Source organism: Clarias gariepinus, chromosome 9, assembly GCF_024256425.1.
Source record: "Clarias gariepinus isolate MV-2021 ecotype Netherlands chromosome 9, CGAR_prim_01v2, whole genome shotgun sequence".
In the NCBI taxonomy this organism is placed as follows: domain Eukaryota; kingdom Metazoa; phylum Chordata; class Actinopteri; order Siluriformes; family Clariidae; genus Clarias; species Clarias gariepinus.
In genome coordinates, this window is record NC_071108.1 from 1,419,011 (window position 1) to 1,438,452 (window position 19,442).

General features: G+C 42.6%; 2 protein-coding genes across 2 annotated transcripts in view; both read right to left on the reverse strand.

The window, feature by feature from the left end:
• Window positions 1-1,358, reverse strand: part of si:dkey-21p1.3 (collagen alpha-1(I) chain) — a gene marked incomplete at its 5' end in the record, with an annotated part of 31,405 nt that extends 30,047 nt beyond the window's left edge. The window contains 2 exon segments of the mRNA XM_053503762.1: window positions 6-554; window positions 1,259-1,358. Of these exon segments, the coding sequence (XP_053359737.1) occupies window positions 6-554; window positions 1,259-1,358 (649 nt within the window).
• An 8,094-nt stretch (window positions 1,359-9,452) lies between these two features.
• Window positions 9,453-19,442, reverse strand: part of LOC128530000 (voltage-dependent R-type calcium channel subunit alpha-1E) — an 81,416-nt gene continuing 71,426 nt past the window's right edge. Inside the window, exons 38-46 of the mRNA XM_053503672.1 lie at window positions 18,840-18,936; window positions 15,659-15,764; window positions 15,369-15,476; window positions 14,818-14,918; window positions 14,614-14,720; window positions 14,199-14,349; window positions 13,299-13,440; window positions 12,418-12,596; window positions 9,453-11,727 (exon numbers count right to left, since the gene is read on the reverse strand). Coding sequence (XP_053359647.1) covers window positions 11,308-11,727; window positions 12,418-12,596; window positions 13,299-13,440; window positions 14,199-14,349; window positions 14,614-14,720; window positions 14,818-14,918; window positions 15,369-15,476; window positions 15,659-15,764; window positions 18,840-18,936 — 1,411 coding nt within the window. The 3' untranslated portion in view covers window positions 9,453-11,307. The remainder of the gene's footprint in view (window positions 11,728-12,417; window positions 12,597-13,298; window positions 13,441-14,198; window positions 14,350-14,613; window positions 14,721-14,817; window positions 14,919-15,368; window positions 15,477-15,658; window positions 15,765-18,839; window positions 18,937-19,442) is intronic.

Below are 19,442 nucleotides of genomic sequence, written 5' to 3' on the forward strand. Positions count from 1 at the left end.
TTTACCTGGTTCTCCTCCGGTTCTGTTTAGACAGACTTCTGGACTCAGGTCGCACCTTTTCTGTTCTTGTGATATAAATCTCTCAGTCAATTTCATCTCCTCCTCGATGATCTTCTCCTCTTTCGGTGGCGCCGTGTCTGGCTGGTGAGATATCGTGACGCCATCCATCTCGTCTGTACTCGGCTGTACGGCCCCAGATGGCGAACCTTTATTAACCAGAGTGATGTCATCGCCGGTCTCCATGGCAGCGGCCGATGAGGTGTTCTTTGCTGTCATATTTTCCTGAATCACGGCGTCGCTGCACGGGGCTTTTGAAATCGATCTCCTATCTGAACTTTCCTCTTCTGAAGTTATAGCTGCCGCTTGAGCAACCAAGTGTTCTGACAGAAGTTGACCTTTGACCCCTGCACATTCATGCACTTGGCTGTTGTGAAAACTCGGGGGGGATGTGTTTATCCTGAAAACGGCGTGTGATTCATCAGGATCAGCATCGTCATTCTTCACATCTTCATCACTTTCTAAATTAACCTCGACCTCCAAACCTGTAGGGGGCGCTGTGGGAGAGAACGGCAGCAGCTACATCTTTTATCACTTTTCCTTCAGCGATGTGTAACGCACAGCCACGTGCAGAACAACGGGATTGTCTTTCTTTCTAGATGTCATACAGTAATAACTGTTAGCTAACAATGCAGTTTTATCGCTAATCACTTGCTAGTGCGCTAAAAGTAAAGCAAAATCCTGGTGAAGGTTGTGCAATAATTCAGTAATAAAGGTTAGATTAATACTTAACCTAAGTAGCTAGCTTGTTAGTATGTTAGCAAGTACAGTGCAAAGTTCTAAAATATTAAACTAGTGTTTTTACACTCAGCTAAGAATCTAAACCGGAGATAAAAATTCAGTGAGATTTTAACCGTGTGGACTCACTGTAGGCCAGGACATGCTAGCATGTTAGCCTTCTGTTTATAAAAAAATAAACAAGATCATAAAAAAAATAGCACAGATCATTTCTGTCTCTGGTGAGCGTACTGTACGTAGCTAGTGCAGTTTGCTCAATTTGCTAATCTGAGCTGAGACCAATGCTAGCATGAAGCTAAGCAGATAAATAAACCTAATCATTAGCATTAGCTGAGATTTAGCTACTCCTGTTACTTACCTAAACTAAAAGGTGTTGTACAGGACACGCCCACAATGCACAGTGTGAGCGTAACGTTAGACTAAAGTGTGTTAGCGTTTTAAATGTGAATGTTTTAAAACTTACGTTCTGTATTAAACTCCTCGTTTGTGGGTTCTGTGTCCACAGGGTCTCTAAGATCAGAGACAGGCCGAGACTCGTCTCTCCTCATTCTTTCCTTCAGTGTGTGTGTGTGTGTATGTGTGTGCAATTCAGCAAGAAAGTGTAAAACAGGAAAACATTACACATTAGGAACACAATGTAAATGATACATTATAATATGATATAAGCAGTGTAACAGTCCTAAAGATGAAACACTAAGACATGAGACAGGAAATGAGTTCATAAGTTTAAATCTACAGAAATGAACTGTGCAGTCTGGGTGGGAGGGGCATACTCTGTCTCCCCTGTCAATCTTAGTAGCACTAGCCAATCATGTGCTCTGTGATCTCAGGTACGTGTAAAAGGGGGGATAGTGCTCATTGAGACTTAGTATGAGCAACAGTTTAAAAAGACGCCTTCGGCTGGATTCGCGTTTCTCACACGACAGAAAGCTCTTGTTAGCCTTTGAGACAGGACGTGGGAATTTCCCTTGGCTATACAGTGAACCTCAGATTGCAAATAACGCGCTTTGCGGGTGTTTTACAAGACAAGCTATGATTTGTAATTAATTTTGACTTGAAAAACGAGCAAGTCTTGGTTTACGAGTGCCGAGTATCATGTGCATGCGCTACTTGTTTTGATGCCAAGTGTCACGTGATCACAACTGAGCCAATGTTTTTTCTCTCTTTTTTGCTGCGGAATTGTGGGTAATCGTCTCCCCTGCTATAACATTGTGACCACGTGTGTGTGTGTGTGTGTGTGTGTAAAACATATTTTATTTTGTGTTTGTAAACGCATGTGTACAGCACGTGTGTACTGTTTCTTATAACACACGTGTGCTATAGAAGGTTAAAGATCTATTTTCTTTCTCAGCCTGTTGTTATATGTGTATGCACGCATAGTTTGACACAATGTCGGTTAACACACTCTTTCTCTCTATCTCTCTCGCCACACACACTCTGCTTTGCACAGAAACATGCTCTGTCGCGGTAGGCTCTTTTCAAAGGTAAAGTGCAGGTTCATTTGTTTTATTTTTACTTTACATTTTGTATTAATTACTTTTGACTTATTTTTTGGGGACTGTCGACAAATAATTTGAGTTTCCATTATTTCTTATGGGAAAATTAAATTTGGTTTACGAGTGTTTTGGAATACGAGCCCGCTTCCGGAACGAATTATGCCTGTAATCCAGGGTTCCACTGTATTGAGAAGTAAATAGGCGGGACTTGTGTGTGTCATGGCACACATTGACCAACATGGCGGCAAGATCATATTACTCAAACAGTATTTTAACAATTTTAAAGCAGAATCAAGAAAAGAAAAAATCTCGTCTTTTCATACTGATGTTTTAAGGACGTGGAGGCGAGACAGACGTTATTTAGGACGATGATTATAAAGGTGAAGCTGTTTCTAATTACAACAGAAAGATCATTATTTGTCTATTTGTTTGCTGTAAATAACGTACACATCAGTGATTTTTTTTTACCCTTTTAACAGTCATTTCCTTTTTTTTTATGTAAAAGTGATTTTTTAAAATCTAATTAACTAAATCTAGTTAAGCCAAGCTGCTGAATTAAATCAATTATCATTCTGGGGGAAACAATTAAATTTAATAATTAAATTAGTGAAAATAATAATAATAATGAAGTTTGAAGTCACAGGTTACACTAAGAAAAATTTCATTATTTTATTTTATTTATACAGTATAGTATTAATATTGTATATTTAAAAAACAACCATGGTTGGCCAAAGTGCTTCACAATGCTAAATTTGTTTATAAAAATAAGGAATTAGGGGCCAGGGGTAGCTCAGTGGTTAAGGCATCGGACTACAGTTCGGAAGATCCCAGGTTCAAACCCCACAACCACCAGGTTGCCACTGTTGGGCCCTTGAGCGCGGCCCTTAACCCTCAACTGCTCAGATGTGTAATGAGATAAAAATGTAAGTCGCTCTAGATAAGATCGTCTGCCAAATGCCTAAATGTAATTAAGAATTAAGAAAATAAAAAAATATGTAGAGTGTGTGTTTAATGTTTAATAATATGTTAATAATATTTACAATTTATAAGTACAGTACGGACATGGAGTTACCTGGTGATGAAAACACAGCAAGTTGAAATTATCGCAGCCACCCAGGGGGTCAGAGGTCACTGAGGTCGCTGAGGTCACTATGGCCTGTGAGATTAAAAATCACTTGTTTACATGTTAAAAATAACCAAAAAACAAAAACAACCCCATAATCCACAGCGGAGAAACACAAACACAACAATAATAATAATAATAATCATTATCGTCATTTCCAGCTATTACTATTATTGCTGCTGTTGTGGTTGTTGTTGTTGTTGTTCAACACAGCAGGTAAAGAAGAGCGATATTATGAAGTGTTCCTTTATTTATTTATTTCCTTCTTCAGTTATTTCTCTTTCTTACTGTAGATCCTGCTTTCCTTCATTTTTTGGTATCTTTCCCCTGTCTTTCAACTTTCTGTCTCTTTCCTTTTTCTCTTTTCACCGACTAGAAAAACTAAACAATATCGGGAAGTTTTTATTGTTTTAATTAAACTTCTTCTTTCTCTTTGGGTTGTTCCCTTTCAGGGGTCGCCACAGCGAATCATCTGCCTCCATCTAACCCTATCCTCTGCATCCTCTTCTCTCACACAAACTAACTTCATGTCCTCTCTCACTGCATCCATAAATCTCCTCTTTGGTCTTCCTCTAGACCTCCTGCCTGGCAGTTCCAACCTCAGCATCCTTCTACCGATATATTCACAATCTCTCCTCTGAACATGTCCAAACCACCTCAATCTGGCCTCTCTGACTTTATCTCCAAAACATCTAACGTGGGTTGTCCCTCTGATAAACTCATTCTTAATCCTATCCATCCTTGTCACTCCCAAAGAGAACCTCAACATCTTTAGCTCTGCTACCTCCAACTCTGCCTCCTGTCTTTTCTTCAGCGCCACTGTCTCTAAGCCGTAGAGCATCGCTGGTCTCACCACTGTCCTGTACACCTTTCCTTTCATTCTCGCTGATACTCTTTTATCGCACAACACACCTGACACTTTTCTCCACCCATTCCAACCTGCCTGTACCCGCCTCTTCACCTCCTTTCCACACTCTCCGTTGCTCTGGACTGTTGACCCCAAGTACTTAAAGTCCTGCACCCACATAACCTCTGCTCTCTGTAGCCTCACCGTTCCTCTTGGGTTCCTCGCATTCACACACATATATTCTGTCTTGCTACAGCTAACCTTCATTCCTCTGCTTTCCAGAGCATACCTCCACCTCTCCAAATTTTCCTCCACCTGTTCCCTGCTCTCACTACATTCCTTGATGCAGACCAACCTCCACCTTGAACTCTTCTACCACATTTACAGCACATCTCTCATACATGTCCTGCACCACTCTACCATCCTTCTCTGCCACTCCAGACTTCTTCATACAACACCACAGCTCCTCTCAGAATCCTCAAAGCAAATACAGCATCTGATGTACTTTTTCTATGCATGAAACATATACTGCTCACAAACGCTCACCTCTGCCCTTAACCTACTGTAGCTTCCACTACTTTTTACCAAAGCTTCATTGTATGTCTTATCAACTTTATTCCTCTGTAGTTGCCACAGCTCTGCACATCTTCCTTGTTCTTAACGATCAATACTTATACACTTCTCCTCCATTCCTCTGGAATCCTTTCACTCTCCAAGATCTTGTTAAACAAACTAGTCAGAAACTCTACTGCCACCTCTCCTAAGCACTTCCATACCTCCACAGGTATGTCATCAGGACCAACAGCCTTTCCACTCTTCATCCTCTTCAACGCCCTCCTCACCTCACTCTTACTGATATTTGCTACTTCCTGTCTACAGGGACAGCTCTGACCCTACAGGAAGTGATTAGTCACTAGCGGGAGGTGAAACTCTGACACGTGCGCGTGAGATTCTGCAGAAAGCGTCGCCTCCGGAACCCGAGCGGCCTCAGGGTCGAGCCACCGAAAGCTTTCACTCACCTGGAGGAAGGAAAGCCGCGTCTGCTGGACAGCATGTTTATACCAGAACATCTGCAGTCTTTACCTTCTATTATTATTATCATTTTATTTATATTACTATAAATGAAGACACTAAAAAACAGTGGATTTAACATCGAGCAGTTCAGTAAAAACAAAACCAAAGAATTCGGATCATAATTAATAGATGTTTTAGTTAAATAAATAATTGAATTAAAAAAATGAGCAAATTCAATTAAATTAAATTTTATTTGTATAGCGTTTTAAACAATTGTCATTGTCGCAAAGCAGCTTTACACAATCAAAAGAAATAATAAAGTGTGTATGGAATGTGAGTGTGTGTGAGTCAGAATGATCATATTGGAACAAAGGAATAAATAAAACAATTGTTGATCAATAATTTATAGACTTTTTTAATTATTTATACTAAATAAATTCAATCTATTTTAGCATAAAAGAAATTAAAAAGTATAATAATAATAATAATAATAATAATAATAATTGTCTTTATGTTAATATTTTACTCACTGAGTAAAATATTGTAAAATAAATTGAAATATTAATGTTTATTATTAACAAAATAATTTATATATAAAGATTAATTATCATAATTAAATAATGATTAAGTGATGAAGGTCTGCTCTCCTGCTCTGTCTGTGTTAATGTTACGGTCATGACCTTTGACCCCGGCGTCTGCGCTGCCTGTTTCATCATTCTCACCGTTTCCTTCATCAGAAACACTCGGGCGTGATTAGAGTTTAACGCGTCACTAAACTCACCTCGTTAAGATCATAAATAAAGGAAAACGTTGTACTTACGACAGAGCAAAGGAGACGCAGCAAGTCCATGAGCGCCGGGTTTAAAACACACACACACACGTCTGGAGGAAGTGTCAATCTGATCTAGAACAAACACGCAAGAAAACACAAAGTGCGAAAAAGTCTAATCTAAAAATCCCAATCTGATCGAAAAAACATCCGGTTTTATTCAGGAAGCTCTGAGAGCAGTTCACCTTCTGCTTCACCAACTGAGAGTGTGTAGAGTTATACTGTGTGTGTGTGTGTGGTGTGTGTGTGTGTGTGTGTGTGTGTGAGAGAGTGTGTGTCCTCGCTACCTTATGTGAAGATGGGAATAACCTTAGATGTTCCAGTCCTGCACAGGCGGCTTCATCTTTCCTTTGAATACCGGCCCCCTTACACACACACACACACACACACACACACACACACACACACACACACACACACACATTCTCTCTCCTGAGTATGTTTTACGGTCAGTGTTGCCTCAGTGTGGAATGTGACGATGCTGTCAGAGTGTGTGTGTGTGTGTGTGTGTTACAGTAAAGAGTGTGAGGTCAGCACAGCACCCCCTGCAGGTCAGATCTGTCGCTCATCTGTCTAACAGGTTCTGATTCCTGCAGGTCCGGAGCTGAAACAGGCCAGTGTTTGGAACTCTCTGTGGCTCCCTTAATCCTGACCAGAGCTCCAGCACCAGCTGAAGAGAAGCAGAACCGTAGCGTGATGCCGCCACCACCGTGCTTCACCCTGGCTCTGGTCTTCTTTAGGTGACGAGCTTCTTGGTTTAGGTTTACGGCTCAGCTGACCAGGAGACATTCTGTCACGTGGGTCAGGTGGTTATGTTAAATGTTAAACAACCCCCCCCCCCCCAAACTCACTCAGAAGCAGTGAGTGAACCGTGCTCTCCAGATGTTCCTGATCCAGATGTCCTGGTCTTGGTGATGTCACTGCGCTTCTCCTCTTGTTGATGATGAGGAACTCTCCTGATCGATTCCTTTCCCCAGTGAGATCCTGTACACACTCTGTACGCTCTTCAGCTTCAGCAGGCGGATCAAAACCTGAGAAGATGTGAAGGAGCTGGCGGAGGAACAGCTGATCTTTAACTGGTGTTGACGAGAATCACGTCACCGATGAGATCATTACTGCTGTCTGGCTCACGCTGAGAGCAGTCACATGACCCGTTATAAAAGGGCGTACATACTTATGCATTATCTTTTGATTATTTTTTTAACTTTTTATTTTTCTCATCAGGTGGTAAAAAAAAAAACCCACACAAGTGAAATTCTGATTTGTTGTTTTTATTAAACACAATAATTATTCGATGAATTTTTAAGTACAAAACAATTTTTTTTTGTTTCAACATAACAGTGAAATAAACGCTGTGTACGAATCAAATCTCTCAAAGCCGCTGCTCGTTTATTTACACACACACACACACACACACACACACACTTAGAGCACGTCCTGAATCACACGTCCTCCACCTACGTCACATTTTCAGTCACAGACGTCACGTCACGACACACTGCACTGAACACACGCCGCTTTCAGTCTGAGGATAAACGTTTCCTTCTGTCCTGAGAGCGTCTCTCACACACACACACACACACACACACACACACACACACACGCACAGCTCAAATCCGATCTAAATAAAATCAGACACGCGGCAGCTCTGTAAAAAGTCTAGAGCCGCGTGAGGAACGTCTCGCTACTGACGACGGGGTGTTTCTAATATTACGGCCACCTGAACTTCTTTCTGTCCTTCTTTTCTTTTACCGATCCGCATGCTTTAGTTCATTCTTTCTTTCTTTCCTCTGTTCTTTCCATCATTCCCTCTGTGTGTGTTTTCTACACAGCTCTCTCTCTCTCTTTACTTTTTACTTTCGTTCTTTACTTTGTTTCTTTTATTTCCCTTTTTTCCACTGATCTGTTTATAATTATTTCTTTTTTATCTTTACACTTTATTTATTTTCTCTTGCTTCTTTTTTCCCTCTTCAACCTTCTCCTTCTGTTTTCTTTAATTTCTTTTTTCTTCTGTCTTCTTTTCTATTTAAAGTTAAAATTTCTTTCTTCAATTTTTCCCTTTTTTTTTCCATTTCTCTCATTTAATGTTTTCTATATTCCCTTTCTTCCGTTCCTTTACTTCCTCTCTTCTTTCCCTCATGCTGTTCATTCATTTTAGTTTCATAAGATTTTATTTGACTTCTTTGTTTTTCGTTCCTTCGTCGTTTAGTTTTTGATGTAACAGTAAACACGTAGCGCTTCTCACACACCTCGTCTCTCTCGCCCTCCCAGGGTGTTAGCATGCTAACACGTGTGTCCTAACACGTGTGTGCTGAGCGATGAATGATGTCACAGGGTCAAAAGGAGGTGGAGCTTAAGCCATACTGGATCCGCCAATCACAAACCTCTTTATCTGTCCATCTTTCTTACTTTCTACACTTTGATGCAGTTCTTAGTGCAATATTAGCTGAGCAAGTCAGCTAGCGCTTGCATTAGCCGGCTACTGAGCTAGCTGTGCTAACGTTGAGGTTAGCTCTAAAAGCAGTTGCTGTAAGAAGCTCATTCGCTGGACACGTTTCGTTTCCTCGTTCGGTTTGTTTAGAAAAAAACGGCGTGGACTCGGACACGTTACGGCGACGTCACGGAGAGAGAAACGCGCGAGTTTAAGACACTTGAGATTATTTACATTAGAACATGGCTTTTCGGTGCGTGACATTTAATCTCCGCTGCGTTCTGTCCCTCAGTCGAGATGCTGCACCAAAATCACATTAAAGGGGTGTTTATCGATTCGCAGCGTCTGATCACGTGACTGATGCTGCATGTAGACTCCGAGCGAAAACTAGCTGGAACCCAAAGAACGGAGTGAAAACCTGCGTCCAGTCAGAGGTCGAGGAGGAGGAGGACCTGTGGAGCTACTCGAGATAAGTGGACATAGCTCGCGTCAATCACGCGTTACAGCATTGTGGGATAGGCATCATGTTGTCATGGCAACAGTGTCACTGGGCATTTACCTCCCGCCAGGATCAAGGTCATTACAAGGTCATTTCCTCATGACCTTTTGTTAAAGTGGAGGGTAAGTGAGCAGGTTCGGGAGGTTTCTGATGTTTACTGCAGCATCAACTAACTTCCTGTGAACGGGAGAGCGTGATATAAAACGCTATGAGTTTCCATGGAAACCATCCCGTGACTGGATCATCGGAATTCCATTGTGACATGAACGCTCTGTGAATTATTATTATTATTATTATTATTATTATTATTATTGTCGTTATTATTACTGAATCTAAACCCATTCCATTGGAATTCCGTCTGCCACCTGATGATGTCATAACAGCAGCCGACCAATCAGGAGCTCAGGACTGAGAAGAGAACACACACACACACACACACACACGCACATACTATACACACATTATACACAATATACACACACTCACCGTACATACACACACATATACTCTACTCACACCACACACACACTTACTCAAACACTATAAAAACACTGCAGCACACACACACACACACACACTCATTATATACACCACACACACACACTAAACACACACAAACACACAGTCATTGTACACACACTATACACACACTCCACACTAGAGATGGGAGTCACCAGCGTCCAGCATTACCGGATTCCTTTGTGCTGATTTCATTTGTATCCTGATTCACTATTAATTTGTTTCAGATTTTGTTACAATTCTAAACAAACTAAGCCAATAATTAACTCCGCCCATAACTACTATAACTACTGCAGTGATCAATGCGTTTCAGCTGTAACACGTTATTTCACCCTGAGGACGCAGTGTTAAATACGGCCATGTTTATTAGTGAAAGACTGGACTTTGGAGTGATGGAAAAAGGTCATGTGACCTGACGAGTCCCTATTCCAGAGTGATGGGCGTGTCAGGGTGAGAAGGGAAGGACATGAAGCGATGCTCCCATCATGCATAGTGTCCACTGTACAAGCCTCTGGAGACAGTGTTATGATCTGGGGTTGATCAGTTACTCAGGTCTAGACTCAGTAACGTTATGGGGCAATAAAATGAAGTCAGCTGACCACTGGGTAGTGTGTGTGTGTGTGAGTGTGTGTGTGTGTGTGTGTGTGGTTTTAAAATTTTATTTTGGGGTCAGTGTGTGATATACGAATCAGCACACAAAGAAATCACAATACATAACTGAATTGATTAGTTCCCATCTCTACTACACACACACACACACCTATACTTACACACACACACACACACACACACACACACACACACACACACTCCTAGATTAACTGGCTGCTGGTTTAGTGTCTGAGATCCTGAGTGAGTTTCAGGAGGAACATCAGAGCTTCATCCCAGTTCTCATCCTGTTCCGTCACACACACACACACACACACACACACACACACACACACACACACACATACACACACGTGTCCTGCTGAACACTGCTCAACACCTGCCTCTCTCTTTCATTTAGTTTCTCTCCATCCTTCCTTTATTTCGTTTGTGAGTTTTGATCTTTCCTCCCCTCTGACCTTCTGCTTCCCTTCATCATTTTCATCAGCGTTCTTCATTTCCACTTCTTCCCTTTTTTATTGTGTTCTCCTTTTTGTTCCTTTCCGTCTTTCTTTCTCTTTCTTTTTCCCCTGAGCACTACTGCGTTTCATTTGTTCTTGTTATTTTGTTTTCCCTCTCTCATCACTTTTGCTCCGCCTCTCTTTCTCTCCATCTCTCTGTTCTCTTTCTTCTTTCCGCCCTTTTTATCATTATCCCCAGGTCAGCGAGGGCGGAGCTTCCGCTTCATTTCCTTGGCCAATAGCTGTTGATCGTGTGACATCATCTTATTTAGATGTTGTGTTTATTTACACAGCTAGCTAACGTTAGCGTGTCTGACTGTAATTAGCAGCTTAGCATCACAAGCTAACGTTTCATTAATGTTTTAACTGCATGTGTAATTTAATCCAGCGGACGTTTGCTAGCAAGTTAGCAGCCGTTAGCTAAACTCCTGTGGTGATGTCACATGATTAAGTTAGCGATTGGCTAAATTAAATGGAACGCGAGCTCCGCTCTTGTTATTTCTGTGGAGTCAGACGAGCGACGTCTCCGGCTCGTTACGTTTTTGGCAGTGCACTTCTGAAATGTCCCGGACAATTCGCCAGTAACAAATGTCCAGACTTGATTGGCTTGTGTCGAGGCTCCGCCCACTTCCACCCCACTGTCTTTTAGCAGCGGTCGTCCTCGTCCGTGTCACTGAGCAGCTCGCAGCCTTTTCGGAAATGCCCGTTTGGCATCTGCCATGTGTGCCGCAACTGCGGGGCGGAGCTAACGACATGGCCACGCCCTCGACTGGTTGCTATGGCAGCTTCAAATGTTAGCATCTCCTCTGGACTGTTGGAGTCGTCGTGCAGAGGCAGATATGGCTCCGAGGTGTAGCGCTGTGGGGAGGCGGGGCTTATCACAGACCCCACCCCCTCTATGGCTGACTGCGTCCGTGATTGGCCGTCCTCTGTGGTCAGGTGGCTGCGGCACACCAGAGGTGAATAGGAGATGTGTGGGCGGGGCCTGGAGGGCGTTGGAGGAAGCTGGCGCCGCCCTCTGGAGTCCGAGGAGGAGGAGGCAAGTGGGCTTTCTGAAGCGTCGCCCTGGAAACGAGAAAGAGAGAGAGACTGTTAGTGATGATGGTGGACTGCATTCTTCTCTGTGTAATATATAAAGTGTGTGTGTGTGTGTGTGTGTGTGTGTGTGTGTGTGAGACAACATGTATTAGATGTATCAACAATCAGTCAAGCGGGAAAGTCTAAGGAGCTCAGTGCATGGTGAAGTTACACAAGACAGGAACATCTCTCAGCTCCTGGAGGAGAGGGCTTTGGAGGGTCAGGAACAATTCAGGAACCAACCAAGGCACAGGAACTGGAACACTGGTGTCACTGTCTCCAGTCAAACCAGTTTTAAATCTCCATGGACTGAAAGGCTGAAGGACAAGAAAGAAGCTCCTCCTCAAGTTCCACTAAAGGTTGCAGCTGAGCACATGGAAAAAGTAAAAGCCTTCTGGAGGAAAGTCTGGACCAGATGAGTGTGTGGAGGTGGAAAGGTCAGGCATTTAACCCTGAAAACACTGTAGCAGCTGTTGGACATGGTGGTGGGAGCATCACGCGCCGGAGCTCTTCTGCTGTAAGTGGAACTGATCTACACAGAGGATGGAATCATGAAGGAGGAGAACCTCAGAGGTCTTCAGCAGAACCTTGGCATATCTGAGTGTTCCAACAGGAAAGTGACCCCAAACACACATCTAAGCTTTGTGTGTGTGTGTGTGTGTGTGTGTGTGTGTGTACCTGTGTGTGTGTTCTCCCCTCGCTCGGTGAGCGTGTGTGTGTCTGCGGCGTGTCGTGTGTCCTCGGTTGGTTTCTCTCCTCAGAGTTGCAGCGTGATGGATCAGGTGACAGCAGGTGTTTCCTCTCCTTCGAGCGTCCTCTCTCCTTACACATCGGCTCTCTAAGGTTCGCCCTGACACCTACACACACACACACACACACACAAATAGGACAAAACAGTCACAGGTGAATTGTCTTGAAGCTCCGCCCACTTTCCACATCTAGGTCAGTCAGCGACATTTTTTACCTCCGTAAACCCCTCTGTCCTGGAGACGCTACAGCTGCACTCTGGATGTTAACGCTGTAATTTTATTTGGTTTATAATTTATTATATATATTTTTATTTTATTTTTTATTTTTTGTGATTTTTCCAATTTTCTCCCCTAATTTAGTCGTGTTCAATTCCTCCCCGTCACTAGGGGGCTCCCACATTAAGGCTACTACTACCACTCAGCCGGGAGGGCGAAGACTATCACGTGTTTCCTCCGAACCGTGTGACACTGCTCGCACTGCTCGCTTATGCACCGTTAGGGGCGGAGTCACACACTCGGAGGAAAGCGCTAGCTGCTCCTTCCGCGTGTGCGAGCTCACAGACGCCCCTGATTGGCTGTAGATCCGTGATTAATGTGGGAGCACTGAGTACCTCTCATCCCGCCCACCTGAGAGAGCTCGGCCAATCAGCTCTCTCTGGACCTCCGGCTGCGAGAGGTTACAGCATCACCCGGGAATCGAACCAGTGATCCCCGCATGAGAGCGCTTTACCACTGCACCACTCGGAGGCCCATCATTTTATATTTTAACACGTTTCTATCCTGGTGTTTATGGCATGTTTGACCTCTGACCTCTGAAGCTGCGCTGTCGCGGTCTCTCCAGCCGGTCCGGACTCACTCTCTCCAGCGAGAACTCCTCCTGCCAGACTCCGTTCACACACTGATCTCCGATGGTGGAGAACGAGCGCTTCATCAGTTTGTTCTCGGAGGTCACCTGAGGAACACACGGGAGCGGCTTCTGTTCATCTCACCTCCTCTTCACCTCCTCTTCACCTCCTACAGTCTCCCCGTCACTCGCCTTCCCTTTATTTATTGCTCGTTTCTACCTATTTTTCCTTCAATTTTTTTGCATCATTCTGTTCTTTCTTTCTTTCAGATTTGTTTTACTTTCATTTCCTCTACTTTTTAAACAATCCATTATTATTACTAATCTCTAACTTTATACATTCTTTCATTATTTCTTTCTCTGCTTAAAAGAAATGTTCTTGTGTATTGCTTTCTTTCTTTATTCAATAAACTTGTATTTATGACTCTGTTCTTTAGTTTCATTCTGTTTTTTACTGTATATATATTTTTTTCAGAAGTCTTAGTAAAACATTACAATAATATTAATAAAATGTCTTATTTAAAAGTTTGTTGTTGTATAAAACTAGAGACGCATTTCCTTTAGAAAATGCACAGTGTGATTGCTTCACGGCAGCAGAGGGCGCTGCAGAGCCGACAAAAACAAAGTGCAGTTATGTTTATGCCCGGGGTAGAGAGGATCAGATCAAATCTCCTCCCTGTACTTTAATTCCACAACTGAATACTGGATATTTTATTTAGGACTTTTTTTTATATAATACAACATAATTATTTAATTTAAGACCATGAGCACGATTTACTTCCATTTAAGAGATCTGGCAACCTCGGTGTGTGTGTGTGTGTGTGTGTGTGTGTGTGTGTGTGTGTGTGTGTGTGTGTGTGTGTTACCGTCTCAGGTGAGTGCTGCGGTCTGTAGTGGGGTGTGTACTCCTCCTCCTCCTCCTCCTCCTCTGGCTCCTCCCCCTGCTCGGGTGTGACCGGCTGCATGAAGAGCTCCTGAGGAGAGATGGGACTCAACGCCACGAACCCGCCCCTCGTCCTGATAACGCAAAAAAAACAACAAGTTATCAAAATAATTGTTTAAATCAAACACACCTGAGCAGCGTGAGTGTGTGTGTGAGTGTGTTCATCTCAGAGAACCTGAAGAGACACAAGTTTAAACGGGTCACAGGTGGGTCTTTGTGTCTGACTGTAACACGTCCGTCGAGTCTCTGAACATCACCTTTAACCTTTTAAATGTGTGTGAATGAGCTGATGACTGTGACACACACACACACACACACACGCTGTAAAGTGTACGTACAGAGCGTTCCCTGCGCTGTGTGTGAGGAACGGAAGAGCTTTAGCGCTGCACAGGATTTCCTGCGGTAACGACGAGGCGTCCATGCGCTGGAACATCGGGGCGTGTTTCTGCACACACACACACACACACACACACAGGGTTTAAACCAGGACCAATAAAAGAAATAGACTGTAAACTCAGTGTGTGTGTGTGTGTGTGTGTTACTTGTTCCTCCAGCTGCTGTCGGAGTTTTTTAGCTTTGTTCTGTTTGTAGTAATCCATGATCATCATGGCGGCGTAGATTTTCCCGATCGTCATGTCGCTCGCTGGAGAAGAAAATTGTTGAAATGAAAATACATTTTATTACGATTACAATAAAAAATAAATAAATCCTAATTATACAGTCCTGTGCAAAAGTCTTAGGCACCATATTATATGCTGCACCTATTTAGTTATATATGTTTTCATGTCTGCAGAATTATGTACAAAATCATTCAGTATTTCCGTATATACCTTTAAATTAAGAACTAAGACTTTTGCACAGAACTCTAGATGTAAATTTTGCTTACAAATATGACTATGACGTGTGTATCGCCTTGATACAGATTTACATCTCTTTTTTACTTAGTTATGCACTGAGGGAACGTACCATTAGGACCAGAAAAGAGGGCGGGGCTTTAATTAATCTGTATAATAATTCCTCCCTGATGAGTAGGGGGGTATTTACTTTGGTTTGTTGCTTTTGATTTTCTAGTATCTTGATCGTGACCTCTGACCTTTATTAATTGGAACGAGCAGATCAAGTGACTTCTGCGAGAGATGCGGCCAAATGATGCTGATCTCTTTCTGAAGCTCAATGTCCATCTGTCCACGGTCTTCTCCGCCTTAATGCGCACACACACACACACACACACACACACACACACACACAAAGTTTTATACAGTACATTGTGTAAAAGTCATAGCAGGTACATAAATACACTGTGTGTGTGTGTGTGTGTGTGTGTGTGTGTGTGCGTGCGTGCGTGCGTGCGTGCGTGCGTGCGTGTGTGTGTGTCACAGAAACCTCGTGCGATCTTGATCTCCAGTGCAGTGCGGATCAGAGCCATCAGAGTGGACGTGAAGTGAACCGTCATCTCCGCGTCCACCGGCATGTTCATCAGCACCAGCCTCTAATCATCGTCATGAAAACACAACAGTGTTACCATGGAAACGCATAGAGACACACTTACAATTCAGAATCTAAACACATACACGCATACACACATTGAGAAAACAAATGCACACATACTAGGAGAAGATGTTTTATCATATAGGGTATCTACTGTAGTTCCTCAAACTTGTTCTCCTCGGTACCAGAGTTCTGTTGTACTTCTTAATTTAAAATTATTATTCATAGTTGGTTAATCAAAGTTCTCCTTGTTCCACTACTGTAGTTCCTTCTACTTCTCCTTGGTTCTCTAGTTCCCCTAATTTTTCCTTTTCCTTTACTTCTTCTTGTTCCCTTTACCTCTCCATGTTCCTCGAGTTCCCCTACCTCTCCTTGTTCCTCTACCTCTCCTTGTTCCTCTACCTCTCCTTGGTTCTCTACCTTTCCTTGTTCCCCTACCTCTCCTTGTTCCTCTACCTCTCCTTGTTCCTCTACCTCTCCTTGTTCCTCTACCTCTCCTTGTTCCTCTACCTCTCCTTGTTCCCCTACCTCTCCTTGTTCCTCTACCTCTCCTTGTTCCTCTACCTCTCCTTGTTCCTCTACCTCTCCTTGTTCCCCTACCTCTCCTTGTTCCTCTACCTCTCCTTGTTCCTCTACCTCTCCTTGTTCCCCTACCTCTCCTTGTTCCTCTACCTCTCCTTGTTCCTCTACCTCTCCTTGTTCCCCTACCTCTCCTTGTTCCTTTAGGTCCTCTTCCTCTCTTTATTCCTCTGGATCCCCTACCTCTCCATGTCATCTCTTCATTCCTAGTTCTCCTGGTTCCTTTACTTCCTCAAGTTTCCATACTTTTCACCGTTCCTCTAGGTACCCTTACTCTCTTGTTGATTAAGCTCTGCATGTTCTATTGGATACACATCTTACCATCTCTGCCTCTGAAACATCACCCTGAACAAAAGACCTAAACTCAAGACCTTATGAACTAAAGATGGTAGGACAGTGAAAGACTGACCAAACGTAATAAGAGTGTGTTCAAATAAACAGCAGGATGCACAGAGTAAATGACAAAGCAAACACAATGGCAAGTAGTGACATCATTGAATCTACGACTATGAACAGAATTACAGTGACCATGAATCAAAACATCATTCAGGTCCAAAAGTCTGAGCACCCTAACAGATAGCAGTTTTAGAAAACCAGGTACCAAATACTTCTCAGATATGTTCTACCCACTGAACCATTATTTTCCAGACTGTGTACTTCGGTAGGAGGTCCTAGTCCTTCCTAGGACTTCCTTTCTCCTTTGTTTTGTCCAACTTCTTCTTGTTTTAATAATTTATCCAGTCCCCCTGGTCCTCATAGGTCCTAGTTCTTTTAATGTCCACTGTTCTCCTTATTTTCTCCTTGCCCTTTAGTTCTTCCAAATCATTAAATTCAATTATTCAGTGCCATTCTTTGTCTTCCCAGTTCCCCAAGTTATCACCATCTTCCTCTTTATCCAAGCTTTTGTCATATTTCTAATGCCCCCAGTTACCGCTGTCTTTTTAGTAACCAGATTTCTCCCCATGTTTTCTACTTCTCCAAGATCTTCCTGTCTTCCTATTTGCACAAGATATTACCGGCTTCCTAGTTCCCCGGGCTCTCTCCATTTTTCAAGTTACCTAGATTCTGCCCAGTGCCTTGTTACTTAATTCCTCTCCATCCTTGTAGTTCTGTCATTATAGTCTCCCCAATTTTTCGACAGCTTTCTAGTCCTGTAAAGTACCTTTGTCAACTGACCAAGTTTTATCCATTAACCTAGTTCCTCAAGTTCTCTCTGTCTTCCTTCTTCCCCAAGCTTGTCTTTCATCTAGTTTCCTTGTTCTCCAGGGTATCCACTTCTAACTAACTGCCCTAGTTTTTTCCATCTATCTGGTTCTTAAAGTTTTAGTCCAGGAATCCCTTTGTCTTTGTCTGTTACCACAGTCTGTTCTTAATCTGAGGTCCTGCTCCAGACCCCTATGGTCTTCTCATCCACTTATCTAGGTTATGAAAGCATCACTGTGTCCAGTCACATAGTTTCCCCAATACGCCTAATACACCTAGTTCTTCAAGTTTTTATTTGTCCTGCTTGATCTCCTAATTATCTGCAGGTCCCACTCCACCTCACAGCACTCACAGGAGTACCACAAGTTCTCCTGTTTATTATTTTTCTTAGAAATGGCCAATGTATATTCCTCTAAATGTGTATACTGTGACCCGGGCTTTTGGACCTGACTGCACGGTGATCCCACCCATAGATTGGGTTTTCTGATTTAATGATCATAGTTCTACCTTGTAAGCCACCTTGGAGGGGCATTTCTTGCCCAGGCCAAGCGGCGGCGACATGAAGGTCAGCATCTCGTACATATCAGTGTAGTGAATACGACCACTGGGAGCACCACCGAGGAGTGAATTGTGATGGACAGAAGGAGGAGGAGGAGCAGGAGGAGGAGGGATAGAGCATTTCCACAAAGAAGGAGGGAGGAACAGGATACACATGGACCAGAGGGAAAAAAACAAAGATAAAGGGAAAGAAAGAGGGAAAGTCAATTAAGCTGTTCATCAAGAGGAAAGAAGGAAAAACCCAGCTTAAAGTCTTTCTATGCTGCTTAAGCATAGAAATGTGCGAGGAAAGAAATCGGTTTACAGGACGGCCAAAGATATCTCTAGACAACCGTAAGATTTTTGAAAGTCGATTAAAGGAAACCGTTTGAACACAGAAACACAATTGGAGCGTCTACGTCGATCCAAACGTTTACATTTTTGGAAAAATGTTTTGTCCAAAAAGTTTGGACTTGAAGCCGTTTTTTTTTTTACCCTCATGATCACATAAAAAAAAACTGATAAAGATGAGAATATAAGATGATGTCATCAGGAGAACATCCCTCAGTTGTTCTCTCCTAATGACAAACGGCTCGCGCTGTTTCTGTGTGAACGGAGAACTCGACTTTGCTTTTCTTTGGCCTGAAGGAGGGGAAAGGAGACATCGAAGACGTGGCCAGGTATGAAAAGTGGGCGGGGTTTGATGACAGAAAGGCAGAATGGAAGGGAGGAGCATATGTTGTGGGCAAAGCCAAACCTTGCATGCCACCCTGTGGGGGCAGTTCTTCCCAAAGCCCAGAGGGGGCGATATAGTGCGCACTACTTTGTACATGTCCTTATAGTGAATCCTGCCGCTGGAAAAGGAAACAGACATCGTTAGCTGGACACCACGACTGTGGGGGAGAAGGGGGGGGGGGGTAATTAATTACCTACTTATTCATTCATTTATGCATAATCATAGTCAAATATTCATTTATTCAATCGCTCTGATTTTTACATTATTTACATTTTCTCATTCTTTCGCTCTGCCATTTTATTCTCTCACTCCTAAAGCATTTTAATGGTATTAATTTACTCGTTACTTACCTTTACTAAAGCTTAGTAAATTAACTAAATTAATTCAGTCTTTTCTTTTCCTTCTATTGTTTTATATACCATCATTCAGTTATTCATTCCCTCATTATTTCTGTTACTTCGATTCACTTATTCAATGTTACTTTCATCCATACAAGAACTTATTTCATCCATTAATTAGTTACTTTATTCACTCTTTCATTTCTACACTCAGTTAATTTTAATAATGAATCCGTTACTCATTTATTATTCACTCATTCATTTATTTCATTCTTTTACCTTTTTT